The 22531-nt window shown below is 39.2% G+C and overlaps 1 protein-coding gene across 1 annotated transcript in view; it reads right to left on the bottom strand.

Moving 5' to 3' along the window:
• SPIDR (scaffold protein involved in DNA repair) overlaps positions 1 to 22531 on the bottom strand; it is a 193305-nt gene that overhangs the window by 61658 nt on the left and 109116 nt on the right. The window contains exons 9-10 of the mRNA XM_058805939.1: positions 6356 to 6566; positions 4798 to 5048 (exon numbers count right to left, since the gene is read on the bottom strand). Coding sequence (XP_058661922.1) covers positions 4798 to 5048; positions 6356 to 6566 — 462 coding nt within the window. The remainder of the gene's footprint in view (positions 1 to 4797; positions 5049 to 6355; positions 6567 to 22531) is intronic.

Below are 22531 nucleotides of genomic sequence, written 5' to 3'. Positions count from 1 at the left end.
GGGTGGAGGCAAAAGGGAATAATCCAAGTGTCAGGGAGTCTTTACTGTGAATAAAAAAGAGAGAGAGACTTCAAAGCAGAAACCAGTTACTAGAGCTGGAACCACAGCTATTAGGAGAACTATTATAAGTCTGTCAAGTAGCAATTAGACTACTTTGCAAGAATATTAAGAGCAGTATCTTCACTTCGGAGAAGGATTTGAAAAGGGGAAAAATAGAGAAACCTTTTAGTTTATGGAGTACTTTCTACTGCATTTCAGTTACTTATTTCCTGTTTATTTTCCACTTGAAAAATCACATCCCAGAAACATAATGTAATTTTTTAAAACTTGCATTTATGACCATTCAATTTAAAATGTTTTGTTGAAAAAAAAGCACAAAAAACAAATGGAATGCTGTAAACAGATTTAAGTCAGCCACAAAAAACATTCTGACAGATGTTAGCATCTGTGAACACGGATCTTTCATGACAGTCCTTTCCAATGTGGGCTCTTTTCAAATAATACTTCCAGAGATTTTTATGTTGTTGTTGTTAATTTCATTATGTTTTATAAAACTTAAGGTATGTTTTCCATACCAGAGGGACAACCTTACAATGTATTAATCCATCTCCTTGGAATGCCAGTTGCAGCATCTGACACTCCATTTTAGTCATGCATGTTGCCAGGCAGGTTAACCCATTGGCTAGATTTGTGTTAAGATAAACAGCAAAGATCACTGGATGAAGAAAAAGAGGGGGGAAAAAAGGAAATCCAACTAAGAAATTAATTAGTTCTACAGGATTATCACTTGCCAATAAAACTGTTTTACAAAGAATTACATATGAACAGGCTACTTGGAAACTTGCAACAACTTGCTAGACCACAATGAATTACAGCAACCGACTATCATGTTTCTTTGGGCCTGCTCAGAAAGAGAAATGTGATTTTCCTCACTTCTATTTCTTCCAGCCACTCAAACAAATCCTCATCTCTTCTAAATATTTTGCTCCCCAAGGGTCCTGCTTGCATGGTGGCAGACTTTTCCACTGCTCTGTGATCTAGCAAATGGAAAACAAAATAAAGAGCAAAACTGAAAGAACTGCAGATGAGTAGTGCAGAGATGCAGATCACACTAATTTTTAAAGTAAATGTATGGTCTTTCTTTTGTTCCTGGAATAGAAAGCTATAGCAGGTTTTGTTCAGGTAGGAAATGGGTCAAAACTTGCCGAGAGAAGTGAATGGAAAATTTGTCTAGTCACCCACAGATTTTAAAGTGTGGATTCACAGCTACAGCTAACATTGTTTTCTACCAGCAGTGGTTAGTTCTTCCTTCATGACAACACCCTTTTCTGTCCAGCCTCCTCACACAAATCCTCCGAGTGCTCTGACCAGTTTAACTGCCTAATAGTCCTAAAAGTGCATCTATTTCAGTGACACTGACAGCCACACACCCAGCCCTGTCCTTTAAGGCACAAAACTGACCAGCTCTATTTTTTACAAATCTCACGTGGCCTGCTCAAAACAAACAGATACTGGCAGGAGCAAAATCCAAATTATACACTGCTTTATCCCAGGAACACAAAGTACAAGGCCGGCTCAGTGAGTCAGACACCTCTGAGCCAGTGAGCTCCTCAGGTTGACAGAAGTCTCTTTGGGATCCTCATACTTGTAAGCCAGGACATTTTCAGAAAAGAATCAAAACAATTGGGTTTAGACAAACATGTGTTGTTGTGTCATTAACAAAAGTATCTCTCTGCCATCAGAGGGGAAAAGGCAGCAAAAAGTATGCCAGGAATGCTGGAAATGGGCAGACAGTCACAGCGAGTCATATTTTCTTCTGGTTTTTTTTTTCCCCGCAAGAAACTCCTTCAGCATGAAAAGTCCATTTGCAAGAGCAGTTAGTTACGGGGGGGAAAAAGCAAATATTTCAACAATAATACAGGGAATGTGGATCCAATTTATGCACAACAGAAGCCGGAGAACTCCTCAGTCTCTGCAAAGATTTCTCAGCATCCTTGGAAAATGCTTTGAATACTTCAGCTGAGCCAACTTCAACCCTTCAAACATATCCCTTTGTCTATCAGTAAAAGGCCATATTCCACATGTGCATTTATGAACAATAAATGCTAATGCACATAGGCAGCCCTGTAGTTTCTATGTTCCACAAGCGTTAGTTTTAATCAATTAAATTAATCCATTTCCTTACAATCAAAATAGAGATTTCTGCCACAATTTGATACTCTTACTAGAAACTGGATGCCTTGAACCAAATGCATCACTTCCCCTACTCCACGTTTAATTTCATGCTTCTTTTCAGCTTATTGTGGTGGTTTTCATGCTTCCCTGTGACAGTAGCATCTAAGTTATTGTGGAGTGCTACAAAAGAAGATATGCAATAGGACAGCCTGTTTAAAATACGAATAAATTAGGAATTAATCTATCTTGATAGCTATTTAGAAATTTTTGTCTATGAAACAATGAGTAATCTAACTCATCTTGCCTCATAAAATACAAACCTTGTTTTCCTGGCTGTTTTACTTCACAGAAAGAAATTTAAAATGGAAAAAGTAAGTTTTTTTGTTACAAAAGAATAAGCCAACAGTTGGTTCAAAGGACTGCCAGAGGGCGTTGGACCCTTTTGCTCACTATCAGGTGACAGACAGACATTTTTGGTAGAGGAGAATTCTCATGTGGATGTTTATCAGCCATGGAAATAGTAGTTGATAAAGCAGCAAGAGGTGTTTTTCATTCCTCAGTCTGTAAAAGAAGGGCTCGTTCTCCTCTTTGCAAACGAGAAAGTGGGTTGGTTTTTTTGATTCAGGATCCAAAACACAGTCTGATGGCTGTGAACAACAAACAAGCTGTTTTCTGAGCTGAGACTTCTATGAAATTTGAGGAACTTTCAAGAGACCAGTTTAACAACTGCACATGAGAATACCCAGCTACAGCATGCACGCAGAAGCAACAAGCTCTCATTTTTTATTTTATTTCTATTTCATGTTTGACATAAGAAGTGCAACCTGAGATTTCTGTTTTCTTTCACCCCATTCCTGTGAAGGGTGTGGGCTCAGGCAGGTTAACTACCTCAAACTGTGAGACTGCAAGTTGAGTGTACTTTTAGTTAAGAGTTGGAAATGAAAAAATCAGGTTGAATAACAGTCTGTCAGGTGCCCTGACATTTGATCAAATGTAGCCTTCTGGAAAAAAAATCTACACTGAGGAGTACTGTCCTCAAAGCCACATATTGATGTGGGCTGATAAAGTACTTCTCTTCTTACTTTTTTAAAAAATATATATGTTTTATAAAGAATGAATTCAATACAAAGCAATGAGTCCAGACAACAAGATGTATCAATTACTTTTTCAAAAATAATGTTCAATGTAACTATTATATGTAAAAGAGCTCCTAAAAATGTCAGGGACGAGGCTGTTGATAATTACTTTCCTGTGGGTGATGATCAAGGTAGGAAAGAATAATCTTCCTAAATTCCTTCTGGAGGAATTTTATTGATCAATGAGTGCTGTGAATTACCCAGATGCTTACAAAGTAGCAAGAATTGAGAGGATTCTAGTATTTCAAAAGCTTAAGAAGAAGGACCATTGAGGACACCACTATCCACCTGCAGGGTGGCTTAGAGGAATTCAAATTACTCAAAACTTTGAAGAAACCTTTCAAAGCCTATTGCAAATTACATCTGGAGAGCTCTCAACAGGACCTGTTAAACTAATTGCACATCTCCATTCAAATCTCAAACTCTACAGGAAGAAATGTTTGCTTATTCCCTGAAAGGCTGAACTTAGAACCCTAACACAAGCTCTTCCACTATAATTTACTTTAATGATCTTCCTGAATGAAAAAAAATCTGATACATCTTACCTTTCAATATTTTAAACCAGCATGAATAAAAGGTTAGTGCAAAATCAAAGGGAAAATGCTATAACAGACTCAGCTATCTCAGATCCAGGGTTGCTGAGAAAGACTGAAATCAGTCTTTGGTCTCAAACCTTGAGAATCACAAAAGAAGAAGGAAAGAATTCAACAGTTCAGTATTGGTCAGAAAAGAAAACTGTTTGCCATATCTTTGGTATTTAAGAAAACAAGGTCCAATTCTTGATTCCCTCCACTGTAAACAGGACAGTGTTAGGATGCAAAGACTAAAATATAAAAGGCTAAAACAACTGGCTGAAAGCTGTGTGTTCCATGAGGTTTGTGTGTAACATTTCTGCACTGCTGGTTATGTTTTGACACCACAACACTTTTTACTGCAGAAGAATCTTAACTGCTGTGGCCTCCAGATTTCCAGAAGTCAACAGCATCTTTTTCCAGTGACTTCACAATGGAAGTATACACCTATGTTTCTCTAATAGCATCTGTGCAAAATCCTCATTATAGAAAAGCCCTTCATTTCTGTGTCTATGTATTTTTTTTGTTTCAAAAAACCACAAGCATAACTTACTAGCAGAGCATACCAGAGACTGAAATAGGCAAATGGGATGTAACAACAATTTTGTGAAACTCAAGGAACAGTATATGATGTTCTCAATTAACTTCTCATTACTTCATTTTCAATCTTCCTGTCATCTGTGGATGACATAAACCATCGACAGACCCTTCCCTTCTCTGGGCAGGACTTCTGTGTCACACTATGCCTATTAAAGAACCACACCACGCCCAACAACAGCCCCATGCCTTCCTTGCTGAGTGTGCTTATTCCCCACGAGCTGACAACCAAGAATGACATTTCTGAACTCACTCCTCTTTGGTTTCTCATATTTCACAGCCTCAACAAAAAAATTCCCATGCATCTCATTACTCACCTAACGTTTGGTGGATCTGAATTCGTGACAGGTGCTGCACAAAGAGGCTTGCTTCCTGGAGTGTGGCTTCTGTACCCTTCTCTTGCAGGCAAACAGTACACCCTTTGGATAACAACTTGGACCTGCACTTCTCTCCATCCCACTGCTCCCTGGCTTTCCACCATTTCAAGCAGAGAATCATTAACAGCACTCGGTGCTAAGGGATGCCGTTTTGAATCACCGTTGTTATGGGTTTGTGGAGCACAAGGAACCTGGTGAAGGAAAACCCATTAAGAGAAACATTCCAGAGAAATGAGATTATGTAGAACTAGAAAGGAAAATGCCCTCATGAAAAATCAAGTTGCAAGTGCAAAATCAGTTTTGAAGTACTTGTTGCTCCTAAAATAACTTACAGACTAGTGGCCAGTTACTTGTTGTGTGTTTTCAACAAACACTCAAGAGAGTTGCCCACAAGGTGTGCTCCTGTATTTAACTGGTGTTCTGGACTGAGCTAACACAGCCCCTGAGAGATGAAGGTGACACCAGCAGGAGAACAGAACTGATATTGATTCTTCCCCTTGAATGGAGTTACTGTGCCATAAGTATTATACACCAATAAAGAAGGAGGATTTGCAGTATTTACAAGAAAATTGTGGTATGACACTGCTCTTTGTCTACCAAGTGGTTGCAATAAAACTTGTCTACCAAGTTCTAAATGAAGTGGTTTGTTTGTTAGGAGCCATGAGGGGAACAAGTAAATTGTTCTGGTTTTCAAATACCACCGTAGAAGCTTTTTACAAGTTAGAGTTGAAGCAAGAAATTCAATTAGGATTTGTTTTATGTAACTTCTTAATTCCCAGGCCAATAATGGGAATTATATATAAAGCAAACACAAAATGTTGACACTCATGGTTCTTCAAACTTGAAGGGCCAAACTTGTCAAATATTAAGAATCATTTAGGTAGCCAATATAAAGCTTTTACAAGAGCCTTGCTTTCAGAAAGTGCTGGCACACACTGTGAAGAAAACAAATCTCTTAAAATACCTCGGCTTGTACAACCACAGCTACAGAAATGTAGAGTCAGTAGTAATTTTAATACAAATAAAGTCAAAGTAGGAAAACAAACTGAAGGGGTGGGAATGGGGCGTGATGCTATCAATTGATGCTTTAAAGAAAGGATAGGATCTATAAGCAAATGAGTTAAGGCATAGGAATAGGGAAAAGGAATATTTATTTTAAATAGTATCTTGAGTGAGTTACAAGAAAACAGCTATTTTAAACTATTCAGCTATAAAGAATAAGAGAAAAATCAATGAAAAACCGAGTTATATTTACTATTTAGCACAGTAGTGAGATTTCAGCAAAATAACCTCACAACAGTTCAGCATTTGGATGGACCAAGAGCCTCCACTAAGAAAATATTATTAAAGTAAACACTGTATATTATTCAGCCTTGACTAAATGAAAGGGGAAACCAAACAGGTCAGTAATTTACGATTTTTGTTTTTCTTATGATTTCCAAACATCTGCTCACTAACTTCTTACCAAGTGCTTAATTGTAAGCCAAATGGACCATACCCGATTATCTGAAGATTCCTGGTGTAACTTATCATCGACGTCATCAAGACTGAAGGTCTGTGCCAAAGATATAATATTCTTCCTGATAAGCATCTTTGTTAGACCATATGTCTTCTCTCTGGCTTCTGAATGTTCACTGCGTAGCACCTTCTGACTAAAGTAGGTGTTCATGATAACAGGAACATCTGCATTTTGGAGAAGCAGTTTTTGCCTGGAAAAAAACAATTTAAGTGGCATCAAATCCATTACAAGTTAAATTATTGAAAAGCACTGTTTTAAAATGTGTATTGCATTGCATTTCTCTCCCTTTTTCCATAGTTATCACTAAAACACTGCAGAGGTGTGTTATCCAATTTGCAAATTACCCACAGATAGAGTTGGCTTGGAACTGTCTCAGCTCAGGCATAGCCCTGGGCAATTGTAGACCCACTGCATCCAGGGACAAGTCACACCTGGAAGCCAGCTGAGCTGCCAAGCCCCACGAGCCCCATCTGGCTTCACACAAGTGCTCCTTGGTGTCTCCATGTTGTCAGCACAGAACCCAGAGCACCAGGACTCTCTGCATACAGTCAGTGAGGTAAAAGCCATGAATGAGACTATTAAACCTGCTCAAAGTTAATTCAGACCACTGATGCACTGGACCCAGCCTGGCCCTTGCAGGACATTCCCCTCTGGTGAGTGCTTCCCAACCCAAATTCATTCTCATGCAGCTGGCAGCAAGATGCTCCTTCCTCCTCTAATTTTGTTTTTCTTACAATCCTCTGTATATTACCTTGCACGTGTGTTTGTCACTGTCATAAATGTGCCCTCCTAGATCCAGTTTTGGCTTCTAGTGCCAATGTAAACTCCCTGACAGCTCCATAAGCAGCAATTTCTTACCCACCAGATTAAGAGAATGTTTGCAGAATCTCTGAACACACACTAATTTCATGCCAAAGCATGTGCTGATGTTGGGTTTTTCTAATGCTGGTATCACAATCGCACATTTAGAAGTACACTTTTTATACTCACAGGACACACATCTAATGAAGTCAGCTAACAAAACCAACCAGTAATCTCATTTCCTACAGACCATGAAAACAGACCAAAATCCACTTGGTGACTTTACCACAGCCTGTATTTTTCTTCTATTAGATTTTTATCACCAAGGCATCAATGAATGCCTCCTGCCTCAGCAGGAAAGCCTTGCTGACCTGAATTCACAACTTCAGTCTCTGGACTGCTCAGCAGTTATATTATGGAGATGAAGCAAGTTTCCACATCAGTGACCTTGTTTCTCAAAATATAACCATACAGAGTTAAAAAGCAAAATGAAACAATGAAACACTCAAATACACTTATTTCTGATCTCAGTCCATACAAGATCTTCACCATGGTCTGTTTCACAACAGAATCCTTCAGCTAAAGGGAGATTGATGTATTCATATTTTCAAAGGCATAGGAAGACATACAGCAAGCTTTAAATATAATCTCTGTTATTTTATAATTAGGAAAAAAAACAACAGCCAAATGACCTGTTAGAAAAGGATACATTTAAATATAAATTATGAACAAGATGTGTTGCTTCTACTGTGAACACTCACAGAAGTTATTATTTGAAACAGAAAATTAATGAAAAGTTACAGCATAAAACTAAGGCATGAACTTCACCACGAAGAAGCCTTATTGCCATCTATGAGCTCCCCAGATTTAGGGGAGCAGCAGTTCATCTCTAAGGGACACCTAGTCCTTTGACTTCAGATGCATTTGCTAACAAAGCTCCCAGTTTAGAGCATGAAAAGAGTTCACAAGGCTACCAAACTGACATTGTCTGATAATTTTCTGCATTACAGGATTAAAACTAAGGAATTAGCTTGGTCAGCAAACTGAGACTCTCTGATTTTACCAGATTTTTCAACTGTTACTTACCAACTTTTTTCTAGAGAAAGAAATGTATATAAATTTACTACATATCTCAGAACAGTTTGGGCTGTCTTTATAGACAGATGTGTAATGAAAATTTTAGCACCTTCTTTCTTGAGATGTCTGTGTTCAGATCCAAAGTAAACAGGAAATCTTTCTGAACACGAGACCATTACGTCACCAATGTCAGAAGAATGTTTGCTTGATCTAAAACATCTCATTCTCTAAAAAAAACCACTGACGTTAGCAGCAAATCATTTGCAGAAACTTTGAGGTTTATGGTTTTATTTTTATTTTCCTGAGCAGACATGTGATCAGGTTTCTTGGTTTTTTTTAAAGGCAGGTAGGTTTTACTGATACCCAAAATGACATGTACCTTGATTTTGCTGTGCTTATGCATTCCATGTCTCGAGTACCTTTATAATCTCCAAGAGCTTTCCTGGTGAAATACTCATCCTTTCATCATATCTTTACATGGGTAATGCATGAACTACTGGTTACTTGGTATTTCCACAAAGCAAAAATGGGGAGATATATATATATGTGCTTTCAGGAGAAGCCTCTCATTTCTTAAATGCAATTTGTCCACTAAAAACACTCTCCTGAAGAAATAGTTTGTTTTAGACCTGCATAGATGTGCACAGACGTAGCAGTAATTCTTCACCTACATCAGAGGAATATTCACATACATCTATTTAAATCTTCTCTCTTTCTCAATGGACAGGTACCTCACAATGAAAAGAACCAGGAATAAATAGAAATTAATCCCAATGGAAATGAAAGAAATAAGAAAGAAGTTTGTAATAAGCTCACTATTTTGTGTACAGGTAGATGGCTAAATGGAAATATTTTATACATATGTGTATATATGGAAAACATAAAATTATTTATATTTTGCATACAATATATAGAATAATTGTATTGTTTATTTACATTATTATCAAATTTTAGATATTTTTATTCTTCAATATGAGATTTATTAAAATAGTATCAATTAATTGAATGAAAACTCTTTTCCCACAAGTTCTTTCTAGTACTGCTCAGCAAAAGCACTCTCTGTGGAATGGGAACTTTGACTGAAATCTCTGCATTGCTGCTGCATATTATTCATACTATTTTCTTTGCAACAAAGGCAATCATGTTAGAGACACATGTTTACCTTAAATTCTTTTTTGTCAGTTTGAAAGGTACAGACCAGGGCAAAGAAAGCCTATCATGCTGGAAGAGGTGAGAAAAGAAAAATCCCCAAACTTCCCCAAGCAATCCCCGCATGTGTCCCTGTCCCTGAGACACCATAATTGATCACCTCAACCTTAAATATCCATTCCATATTCTCTATACCCAGAAGCAGCCTTACTCTAAAATACAGAATACACTGCAGCATGCTCTTACACATAAAGTGCTAATTTGGGCATTGCAAGTCTTCTGTGGCCTCTCTTATATTGCTTCTTTTCTATCTGCTTCATAGTAGTTTAAAAAGCTAGTTTTCAAAGAATGAGAGACATCATATCATTCAGCTAATCCAAACACAATGGAAAAAAATTAAAGCTCAGTACAGATCATAAACCCCTCTGAAACAATCTCTTGTCCTCTCTGATTTTTTCTTGCTCAGCAAAGGATTATTTAAAAGTTGGATTGACTTCCTTAATAACTGCCTTTAGACCTTTGTAATGACCTGAAGTAGAGACTGGGAACTTTTTATACCACGGGGCATTTTTTTCCCGGTATGCAGACAATCAGCACTTGCCGTAACTGGTCACATGCTAAAGGAACATGAGGCAATACTGTTAATTTTTTTTTTTTCTTTTCCAGCAGCAGCTTGCTTCTCTGTCCAAGAATGTAACTTGCTTTTTCTCTTCCTCCCTCCTGTGATGGAGGCTATCTGGCCAAGTAGGCAGGAGACATTCTTGCCCACTTCTACGTTTATCGTGGTGTGTCTCCATCCTTGACGTGGAACGCAGCAGAATGTACAGCATGGCACTGGGTAAAGGAAGTGACGCTTCCATTTGAGGCAGGGTCTCAATCCTGGGGCCAAACAATCAGCAGGTTTGCACTGTGGTCTGCCCTGCACAGCCCATCCACAGGCAGCAAGGAGTTGTGACTCCACAGCAGCAGCGCGCTCACAAACCACACGCTTCCGCTCAGTTCTGCTGACATCAAACGGTGGTGCTGGTTCATGAACTCGAGAAGACTCCAGATCACTTTAAATTAGAGAACATATTTTTTTGTTCACTCTCCCTGGGTATTTTACGGAGCTTTTGTCTTTTGCTGTTTTTTCTCCTTTTCCTTTACAAAGTGTATAACACCCAGAGTGTTTTTTTTGAAAAGTAGACTGCATTAAATGAACACTCTTACAGCTTGCACTGTAATTATGAAACAGGCTATTCTCAAGTCTCAGAACAATGACTGCTGCATAAAGCAGGTTTAACTTCCATCAAGTAGCACAGCAGTAACACAGGTAGAACAAGAGTGTGCCAGAGCCTTACATTGTTGCTCAGAAGTATGAGGAATCATACCCCATAGGAACAACATAAAGGGCCCATCCCTGACTTCCTAGGAATCACTTGTTTCATCCAATGTAGAGGAAGTTGCTCACACTGCCTCTTGCTTAGGTTTGCATGGCACATGCAATGCTTTTCTATGAAATGTACAAGAAATGCCTGAGTATTGAGCTGATGATAATAATTAAGAAACAAATCCTCCCAAAACCCCAAAAAAACCCTTAAGTTCAGACAAATCTCAGCCCACCCATCACCCAAGGACAGTAACTATCTTCTCAGCATACATCCCAAATCAACAAGCCATTTGTGACAGACCTGCTTTCTGTCATGCCTAGAGATTGCCCAAACACAGAATTTTCATCCATGAGTGAGTAATCTCACCACTTGTGAGTGAGCCTCCATCAGCGTCACTTACTGCTGCTGTAACGCCGCATGGACACTGCCAGTCTGAGCTCACACTTTCACAGTACAAAACCTCTTCCCATGCCCCAACGTCAAAGACAGAAAACAAAAATCAGCTGGTATCTCTTTCTTTGAAATTATCTTATTCAAAGCAATGGATTATTGTAGTACAGGTTCCCAAGGCTGATTGTACCCTTTTCCCTATGGAAAAGTAGCTCTAACCATCCAGATCAATGTCCAGAGTCATATCTGGCAAATATACAATTCTCAGCTGCATCAGGTTTCCAAAAAAGGCTTTGACATTTCAGAATAGCAGGTATGCAGAAGATGTAACAATGAAAAGCTAAAATTTCTGCTTTTAAAGTATATGCATTTTATTTGTGAATAGAATAGTTAGATACTTGTTTTGTCCTCCTACTGGAAAAATATTTTGTCTGAGGACTCATTCCATGAATACAAGACACCAAGAAAAGAACATATAGCTGTTAAATACATAATTTGTTATATCCCAATGTTACAATTTGTCACTGAACCTCAAGTACAAAGGAAACTAAGAAAATCAGTAAAACAACACAAGTAATGAAGATAAATATTTTCTGCTGCAGTGTAAGTTCTTTCTGCAAAATACTATTGTACTTTTCAACAAAACTACTTGTAAATGTAAGAAATCACTCCAGGAAGAAATTACAGTGCACAAAGCCAACATTTTTATCACTATATCATTTTACTAATTTCAGAGCAATCATATAAACTAACCACTGGCTTGCCATAGTGCTGCCTTTTGAAATCTGACACCCTGTAGCATGAAAAAAAGTTGTATGGAAATGTTCACATTTAAGAAGAGCTCTGCTATAAAAAGCTTGTGGTTAACATTAAGCACTATTATACCACACACCCAGTGCTCTCACCTCTGCAGGGAGCTGCACTGTGTGCTAACTGAAGGGGATGTACAGGTCTTCTGAAGTAGGAAAGCACAGATGGATATCCAAGCAAATCTTCTCCACCTCCAGGAAATTACTGCAATATCAGGTTTTACCAAGAATGGAAAGCAGGGAAGTTTCCCAGAGCTCTCCAGCCACTTATTTTGGCTATGAAGAAAGCACCTGAAATTGCTAGCATTCTGGACCCAAATTCATCATGATAAGGCTTAACCTTTGGCACCACCAAAACATGAAATTCCACTCACAGGCTGTGATTACGTACAAACTGGCATGGAAACGATAACTTGAGCTTACTGGGGTAATACTCCTGTGAGAATTCACAAAAAATCTACTCCAACTGGGATGTTGAGACTTTTTTAACACCTAAGTCAGACACAAAACAATTGGTATTAAAAAACCTTCACACAATGAAACATTAAATGGGAATGTTGCTTTAAAAACAGAACAAAAAGATTTCCCCCCATGGTATGAGGGTGTTACAAGTAACTAGGGAGATATAAATATCATGGTTATCTTTTCATAATCAAGATGTTATGAAAGAATTCCAATCTGTGTGCTTACCCCATATATCAACTTGTGTCTGACTAGCCATGAGCTCATTATTCAGATGACTTCTCTCCTCTGTTCCCAGTGCTAAACTGCACGTAGAGTTTGAGGTGGCTGAGGGAGCCACCACAAAGTCCAGGGACATGCCAGAGGGATGCTAAAAGGTGGACAAAAAAGGAAGCAAGTAAATTGCAAAATGATATCATGTTAAAACTTGTGGTGAGTGCTAGAGAGAACAAAAATGACTGTCCTGGTGTGAGATCAGAAGCCCACCTACCCCGCACTTTAGCTTAGAGCAGGCAAACAGCAAATATTTGAAGACTATGAAAACAAAAGTAAGCATCTAGTGAAAGCTCTCCAGAACACACTCTGATAACTTCCAAAAAATTTCAGCCTAGGGACTTCCTAAGGCAGAAGTAATATCTCTGTATCTAACAGCCTTTAGTAGACCTTTCTTCCAGGAACTTATGTGCCTGGTTTTTGACCACTTGTACGGCATCCATAACATCCTGCAGCATCCACCGTGTTCTGCAGTCTAATTACACGCATGTGAGAAACCACTTCCTTTGATTTTTTTTGATCTGTCACCTAGTGGTTACATTGCTGCCCCCCACTTCTTGTTTTTAAGAGGCAGTGAACAATCATCCTTCCTGATGGCACTTCCTAATACAGACCTTTATCACATCCTCTCCTAGCCACTGCTTTCTCAAGGTGAAGAGACCCAGTCATCCCAGTCATTTCTCACAGGGAAGCTGCTCCATACATCTCTTCTTGTTGGTCTTGGCATTTTTCAACTTCTGCTACATATCTTTGATTTGGAAGACTGAAATCCTGATGTAGAAATGCACCATGAATTTCTACAGTGACATCAAGATGGTTTTGACTCCATTTCTAGTCAAGTCTGACTTTACCATGTATTTTTCTGATAATTAAATGAAGATTAAGCAGACATATTAATGAAGCTATTGAAACACTAAAAACACTTTCCTGGATACAACCATCTAGAATTCATCACTTCATATGTGCACTTCACATTTACCTAAAATTTCCTAGTAGGAGAGCCCGAGTCCCTCCTCCAGCCCTAGTTCCAGAGCACCAAGAGTACGAAGACATTCCCCTGTCCATAGGATTGTGAGGATGACGGCACACAATTGAATAGAAAGGAAACTTGCACAGTTGTAAGTGTTGTACAGGTGTCCAATTCTCTATTTTCTTCATTGGCATTGTGGAGATTTGAGACAACAGTTTACACCAACAACTCCTCTGCCAGTGGATGAAAGGTGAGGAGTGTTGCCACTCTGCCACCATTACACTCAATGTCACCACTCCTGAGGTATCACAAGAAGCTGCTTCTCACACCAGAAGAACTCTGCAATATCCACCCAAGCAGTTGAGGGCCACGTGAAGAACCTGAACTCAAGAATTTCTGACCAAGGTATGGAGTGTCAGGGTCCTTGGTTGGCTGGTTCAGGTTTGGAGGATTACTGGAGAAACTTCAACAGACAAATGCCATTTTAAAATGCATTGTTCAATGTTTTGCAGAGATTAAGAACACTATCCTTTTCTTCCATAGACATTTGGCCTTTGCTATTGGCAAAGACCCTTTACAAGTCTATCCTTGAGTTCATGCTCACTTGCACGCACAGTAGCAAGAACAAATAACTATCCCTGAGCAAACTTCAGAAAGATAAACATCCACAGATGATTTACTTTACTTCAATATTTTATTATCAAAGCTAGTATTTAAAAAAAAGCCAGCACAGCTACTAAACAACGAAAAATCTTCCATCAAACTTATTCTTATACTTCTATCTTGTTCTGGTACTAGTTTCTGAGCATTTCCTATTGCTTCTTTGCCAGGTCATGAAGCAAGACCAAATTCTGCTCTCTTCTGGTGAGGTCACTTTTTATACAGAAAAATCCAGGGCTATCAGCACAGGAAGAATAGCTGAAAGCAGCAGGAGTTTTGGGTTCTCTGGTAACACAACTGAGAATCACAAAAGGTAGTGAGAGCTTGCTGTGAGCCACAGAGCACAACAGCAAAGCAGAACACTCCATCTCAGCTGGTCAAACTCTGCTTCAAGCAGCCTGGAGGTCTCAGTGGGCAGCATCAGGTAAGGGGAATAACTGAACCACTGGTAGATAAAGCTGTCTTGCAGAGCTCCACAGGTCTTTAGGCATGTTATAGATCAAATTTACATCCACTGTGATCCACTTCAGCTTTACTGAGCTGAGAAAAATCCTTTGTTTCACTATATTTGCTGTCACTACTGATAAATGTGCAACAACAGTAAAGGTGCTGTGGATAAGCCAGGTAGCACAGAAACCTCTTTTAGGCAAAGTCCTTTCTGCAGTAATCCACTCAAAACAGTCATCAGAGAAAAGACAGCAATGCTAGTGACCAGAGTGGAAACTTCTTTACCGAAACATCCTGGCGTAGACATCGCCTAAGTGAAACCTCCTGTGCAAGGGAAGGAGTTCAGCGTCTTGGGCTGCCACAGAAACACCGATCGTATGTGATAAACAAAATACCTTCTTTCTTTTTAGGTTAGAAAACAGCCCTCAACAGTGTGTGTACTTTGAAGTTATCACTCACAAGAGTAACTTTCAGAGCTTCATTTTGCTTCTATGCAATACCACGTATCTTCTCCATTAAATCACTATAGGTGGATTCGGTGGCATAGCTCTCTCAGTCAAAGCAAGGAAAAATATTCTGAGAAATAATATTTAAATTCAACATTCTCCTTAATGTTGTTTTTTTCTTTTCTGAATCCAGAGCAATCTTAGGATTCCTGCATTACTTTAAAGACATAATTGTACAGAACAAGCAAAACATTCTAATTCTAATATTGAAATCTTATATAGTCTACAGATCGCTGATAACTTGACTTGTTTTATTTCAATGAATAGTTGCAATGATACTTAGCAACCAGATCACACCAGATTTGGGAGAGTTTTCATACTGCATCACACTATTCTTATATGCTTTAATTTCCTCGTCAGATTCATGTAAGAGGGCTGGTGACTCAGCAGAGCAGAATCAATAATGCAATGAGATGGATGAACCCCTGGATTGTTTTTTTGTGATCCCATTACACTTCAGAGTCTACACAGCTCCAGCATGTTCTAGGTTTACTTTTCCGTTTCAAAGAATATTTATTTTTAGAAAGAAACAGTCTTTTATGCTTCAGAGAGAAAAAAGTTAGAGGTATAGTGGAAAGATGAAAGCCCTTATTATTAAATAAAAAACGCCAAAACCCACACAGCTCTGCCTCTATTTATTGTATTTAAAATACTTCAACATCCACCAACTCAATAAGCCAAGTTTACCTATCACAATTCTGTATGTTGCACAGTCATATGAACACAACTTCTTAAACCTAATCAATCAAAACTAATTATGAGCCAAGTTGAAATAAGTGGGAAAATACCAGATGTATCATTACAAAAATAAAACCTAAGAAAAACTTTTTCAGAACAGGAAAGAGATCGGTATTTTTTAAGGGGATCTAAGAAACAGAATTGCAACTCGTGTCATTGCTTGAAGCATTATTACAATAAAACGTCAACAATACTGATACAAACACACCTGCAAAAAAAAAGGACCATCAATAACCTGTGAAAACTGGCAAGAGTCCTTGCAGCAATGTGACTTATTATCTTACAAGGGACAGTTTTTTGACAAACCACTTCAGTTAGAACTCTCTGTGGAAGCAACCCACTTCCAAAGGAGAGGAGCATTTTGGAGGACGGGTATCTCTCACTATTGCACCCCGCCCTCCCCTGCCAAAAAAGCAGAAACAAAGTCTTTGAAGTTGTGGGAAAACACCTGTGAAAACATACAGATTTTGGAGAAAACTGGTGTGAGAGACATAAGGTGGAAGGTGTGCCATCACAGACATCTTGGCCCTGGCAAAAATCCTGACGTTTAAAGTGAGAATGACATTCCAAGAACAATAGTGAAATTTGCCAGTCCAGAGAAATGTTTATGCAATAAAGGGTGAAACAACTCCACTACACACACATTTCCTAAGCAAACAACTGTGAGTTAATCGAGGGCTTAAATATATCCCATGGTGTTCAACAAAGGATGGCATCCCTATTCTCAGGCTTGGAAGCTGCATATCAAGTTTTGGAAGCAGGGACTTTGCAGCCAGATTTGAAAACCTGAGAAATATTAACCTAAAGAAGGAATGCTGACTGACTTGTTATAAAGGAATCATCATGCATTTCACTTTTCTTTTCAATACTTTCCACTCTCTATGTACCTTCAGTAAAATAACGGCAAACACAGTATCACTGTACAAGATCCCAGGCTTTACATGACATACACAGGATCTGAATGGCCTCTGGTTTTGAGCTGAGTCATAGGCTATCACAGGCAAAACCAGGAGAGAAGTAAAAAAGACAAAATTATCAAGTGCCAGCAAAATGACCCATCTTTTCTACCACTACAGCTGAAGCACTAGTGGTAAGAAACCATCTTCTACACTCGGAAAGAAACAAGTTTGTGCCAGATAATGACCCTCACATATAAGCTGAAATTCTTTATTTTTTCCCACTGTGGTGGCATGACTCTCCCTGATTGCTTATGCATTTATTTCATTTCTTATTTAAAAGAGTGTCCTCTTCTTGTTCATCCAGCTTCTCTTACATTTCCTTTTCAAAGGAGTGTATCCTGGTCCACAGCTGCCCTGTCAGGCCCTTCCCTCACTGCTCCTCCTGATGCTGGTGCTCTGCTTCTTACTTTCATTCATCTGCAATTCAAGATGGACCTAAATAAAAATGAACTTGCTCAACTGCATCACTAAGCAGGACATAGGAAAAAATTCTATAAATACAATGATACTAGATCAGTCTTGCTGTAAGTTCTAAAGTATATATATTTAGGATGCTGTTTTTTGACATGTATTCATAAATCTGTTTTTAAAACAAAGTTACTTGTGTTCTTTATTCTCCTGTCCCTCAGTTGTTTTAAAAAAAAAGCATACCTGAAACCACTGCAAAACTGTCTAGTACAAATACTGTTCAAAGTGGAGTATCTGGGCTGATTTCCTGTATGTAAATGTGCTCAGCTGAAAAAATGTCCAGGGCATGATTCCCAGACTACGGTACAGGAAAAAAGAGGAGTTCCCTGGCTCAGTTACCATCAGAAGGAAGACACAGGGACTCCTGCAGGGAAAAGAGGCCAGCTTATGACTCTCACATGTGTGTGCACAGACACACAGAGGTGCAGGCACATGTGTGTGCTCCCTTCCCTGCCTTGCCTCTGCGCTGGTGGGGTGGGTGAGCTGGCGCAACACCCCCTCAAGGGAACAAGCCCTTGAGAGATCTGATATGACATTTTTACATTCAACTGGCTGCATGCAACATTCCTCTTAAAAAAATATATTATCTGCTTGCTGGCTTGAAGCGTCACAAAGATAATATTCACGTCTGTGACCCTGACTGTCTCTGGTCAGGAGGCAGAGAGATTGTGCAGAGCGCGTTGCCTTCCAGCACCCTGGGATGCCTGCCAGAGAACAGAGCTGCTGTCCCAGAGCAGAGGGTCAGATCCCCTGCTAACACTGTCAGCAGTCCCTCTGGTGACTACTGGGGAGGTGAACGGGACACACAGGAGACTTGGCTTGCACAGCCCCACATCTGCCTAATTGACGTACAGAGCAAAAACTCCAGTGCCCTAAATCCAGGAAAAGAGTATTTTTTTCTTTAGAGAACCTTATCCTCAGATCACTTGTCTTTCCATGTCTTCTTTATCATTGTTGACCTCCAAATTCCTACACCACCACCCTCTTTCAGTATCTACCAAAACATTCATATCTGTTTTCTACATTGTGGTTACATGTCCATGTGGGCTGAAAATCCTTTAAAGAATCTTATTTAAACACAGCTTCATCATTCAGATACTGTTTAGGCAATGAGCTATGCAGAGCCAAGCAGCATTACAGAATCTTATTTCAAATCCTGTTTCCACTACCGGAGCACTCATTTTAAAGTGAATCTAAATTACTGCCTTTCCCATAAAAACTTGCTTAAGTGCGTTTTAAAAGAAATGTTGCCAAGCGCATAAATGTAACTTCTGCCCTTGGAAGTCCTTGAAATAAAGTTTGCTGAAGGCTGCCAGATTAATCCAGGGTAGAATCAGTCTGTGTTTGCTCAGCTCTTCTGCTCTCCCATCCAATATGCACTCCTGGAGACGGGGTACCCTGATGAGCAGATTTCACTATTTCACCTGATAGGGCTGATCTGCTCATCACATCCACCACTGTTTGCCTCCACCATACACCAGCTAACAGTAAAGATGACTGTCAAATCATCATATGCATTTGTCTGTATCTCAAGCTCATCCTGTCATGACAGTGGTCTGTATAATACCTCCTGCTGCCACAGACCATGACCACAACTGATCGTGCAATGACAGTAATGAATGTAAGGTTGATGTATGAGTATACAACTCCCTAATTTTATAAGCTTGCCACAGAACTAGTGAAAAGCTTGAGAAGCATGCAGATTTCACATTTTTTATTCTGAACTTTTTCTGAAACTGCCATTTTTATTTAAGTCTACTCTGTAAAGGTTAAATAAAAGACGTTTTGAAGACCTGCAAGGCCCTACTAAGCCCTAACCACTGAGTGGTTACCCAACAGAGAGCACCAAAATGTATATCATCCACTCTGCAGCCCACATGCTCCTCCTCTCACTTCAGAAGGCAGGTAGCCCTTTCAGGGCACACAGAATTTCTGGCTGTGTCTGATCTGGAGAGCACATAAGATCAAAAAGCCTCTTAAAGTCATTCAGGGAGTTTCTCTTCTGTGCTGTCAGAGGGTATCTGGCTTAAGGACACACAATAAACACAACTGTGGCAGCTTAGCAGTCATTTGTAGTTTTTCCAAACTACTTTTTCCAGGTTCTTAAATCGCCAAAAATCCTGTCTAACAGCCACCAAACAATTTTTAAAATGTGGTAAAATCACATATCCATTACAAAAGATGTACTTATGCGATTTTGTTGGCTTATGTCTGTTTAGATAATACAGCTGCATACAAATTGCTGTTGCATTTTAATAAAATTGTCATGTTAACAAGGTCCACATGGAAAGCACTAGTCAATATAACTTTGAGTAGGCATGGACAGGAAAAAGGACTATGCTATATCAGAAAACATAGCAAAAGAATATTGAAAGTCAGTAATTCAAGCAGCAGAATCAGTGGCTGACAAAATTTTAAGCCCTTTGCCTCTGTGCTTACTTCTTCTATTATCCTCTCAGAGGATGAGCCTCTACCATGCTTCCACTGCACCTAGTCCTGGACTTTATCAAGAAAGCTACACTTTCTGAAAGGGTAATAATATCTTTTTGCTGCCATAAGAGATTCTGCCTTGCAGAGAACACTGCAGGTGGGAAGATTAAAAAAAATTAAAAATCCATCTAAACACAGACCCAGTATTCAATACTGCTTTCATTTTCTGTTTTGTTCTCACTATTTTTTCTTTCTTCCCAGAAATATTCTTGCCAGCTGTTTTGCTGTCTCTCAGTATTCCATCAACAACCAAATATCACCATGTGGTGCTAGATCTCCAAGGCAGAATTAAGATTAACAGTGTTATGATTAAGTGCCAGCTGAAGAGACACAGCCACAAAACCAGACTCTGTGGCTGAGAGCTCATGGCCCCACTCAAGATGCCCCTGAGCACTGAAATTTTCACCCTCTTCCCCTCAGAGCCAGGAAAGGGATGGCACTTCCAGAAAGAACAGTCACCCTTGTATGACAAAAAGAGTTTCAACACTGAGACTTATGAGCATTGTTTGGGTCCCCAGTGAAAAAACTCAGTTCTATGCTGATACATGCACGGGAAACCTATACATGGAAAATGCAGGTCAGATGAAGGGCAGTGGGATAAGGACCACAGGTATGTGTAGCCATGGTATTCTCATGCTCAGTATGGAAAATATTCCACAGGCTGGCACATTCTTCAGATAGTTTTTCAAAATAATTTTTACCACTTAGATGAGTATAACTTACAACAAGTTAAGCAAATGAAATTAAAATAAATTCCCTAGTTATATCCCATAACTTCATCTACTTATCTCAAAAAGCAAATCAGTTAGCTTTACTTCCAGTGCTCCTCACTGCCAGATTAATGTTGCTATGGGGCACACAGTATTTGATTAAAGCAATTATGTCTACTGGCATATACATATGTGTTTGTTTTATGCCATGGAAATATCTCTACGCTTTTCACAGAAACTGCATATAAAAGTTACACATGGAAAATCCAGTACCTGTGAATGCTCTCCTCCCAAACTGTAAACATAGCAGGAGACTTCTAATGTTTGTTTGAAAACACTTGCCCTAAGTGATAATCCTGATGGAAAAAAGGAAGTAATTTTGCTTACTCCTTGCCTTCAGGTGGCTCATTAAACACCTCTTATGAAAGAAAGAGGATATGATTCTTTCTTGACTTTATGCTGAGGCTAACTGTCTTTGGGGAAGGATCCTGGCAGCAAAAGAGTGTAAACTCAATTCTTTGTTTTAATTTAGAATTTAATTTGTCAGCAAAACCAAAGTGCATAAAGAAGGCAAATTTTGACAAATTGCAACTGCCATGAGCTCTGCTAAGAGCAGGATGCAACATGAATGTGATTCTTCAAGAGAACAAATTATAATCATTGCATCCAAACAAAAAGTGCTTACATTAATAAGTTTGTTCTATAGTTTGCCAACTCTTCAGGCTGGGTACTAAGGAAAATTCGCTAACCTCACATTCATAAGATAAAGGGATCTGCAGCACATCTACTACGTGTCAGCAGGACAAGATGACAATTGTCCTGTTGAGTTTTTTGGATTACAATTAGCCTTTTCTTGCACTATAACTACAATACCTTAAAACTGAGCACACCTCTAAACAGAAGGAGGTAATATAAGCAAAGCAGTTGTCCAAATCTCAGAAACCCTACTCACCTGAATCATTTGCACCAGCAGAGAAAATGTTTGCTTATAAAAATAGTAATTTATTTCTGTATCTAAAATAAAATACAGCACATGTACTAGGTACAGACTAAGAAAGACTGCTGCTCATTTCAGCTGTAGTGTACTCATAAAAGTAAATGCTTAAGATATACTATGTCAAGTGGATGGGTAGCATGGTAGAGTCCGCAGGGAAATGTAATCTACTACTTTAGTATTACAAAGACATCAGTAAATAGCTGGAGATGTTCAAAGCCTAAACACTTATCAGACTCTCAAGACTGGGATTTACCTAGCTAACTTTATCAACTGGTCCCCTAGACTTCTTTACAAAGTTTAGCAAAAACAAACTTCAGAATGAGGTTCATTTGATGTCCTTAAGGGACACACTTCAGAAATGCCAACTTCCTTCTCCTTGATTCCTACAAAAGGATGGCAGGCCCATACTTGCACAGCTGTACCACAGGTGCCTTGAGTTGAATGCTGCCTGCCAGGCTGCTCAGGCAGGGCCAGCACAGCACAGAAGCAATTTGTAACCCAGCAATCCCTTTGTCAAAACAGGAGAGATGAGCTCTGCTGTGGTTCTCACAGCATCAGCTGCTCTCAGCATTGCAAGCTCCATCATCACATCATGGGAGGCTTCACTGGCTTATGAAAAATCGTAATGAAATCTTACTACAAACTGCTCCCTGCCTCCTGTAATTAAATGTACTTCTTGCCCAAGAGGGAGATCTTCCCCATCTCTGCCTTCTTGATACTAGGAAGAGGGAGGCCTTCTCATCATCTACTTTTGTGGATAGAGAGATACAGCTAAGGGAAGAAAACTTCATTCCTATTTCTGGGGGTTTTTTCACTTTTCAAACATAAAAACCCTGCTGTAGAATTGCATGAAAATTGAACTAAAGCACTCACAGAGAA

The sequence above is a fragment of the Ammospiza caudacuta genome, chromosome 1 (genome assembly GCF_027887145.1).
Source record: "Ammospiza caudacuta isolate bAmmCau1 chromosome 1, bAmmCau1.pri, whole genome shotgun sequence".
NCBI lineage: Eukaryota > Metazoa > Chordata > Aves > Passeriformes > Passerellidae > Ammospiza > Ammospiza caudacuta.
Note: the sequence above shows the minus strand (reverse complement) of the source record. Positions and strands in the feature narration are given on the sequence as shown.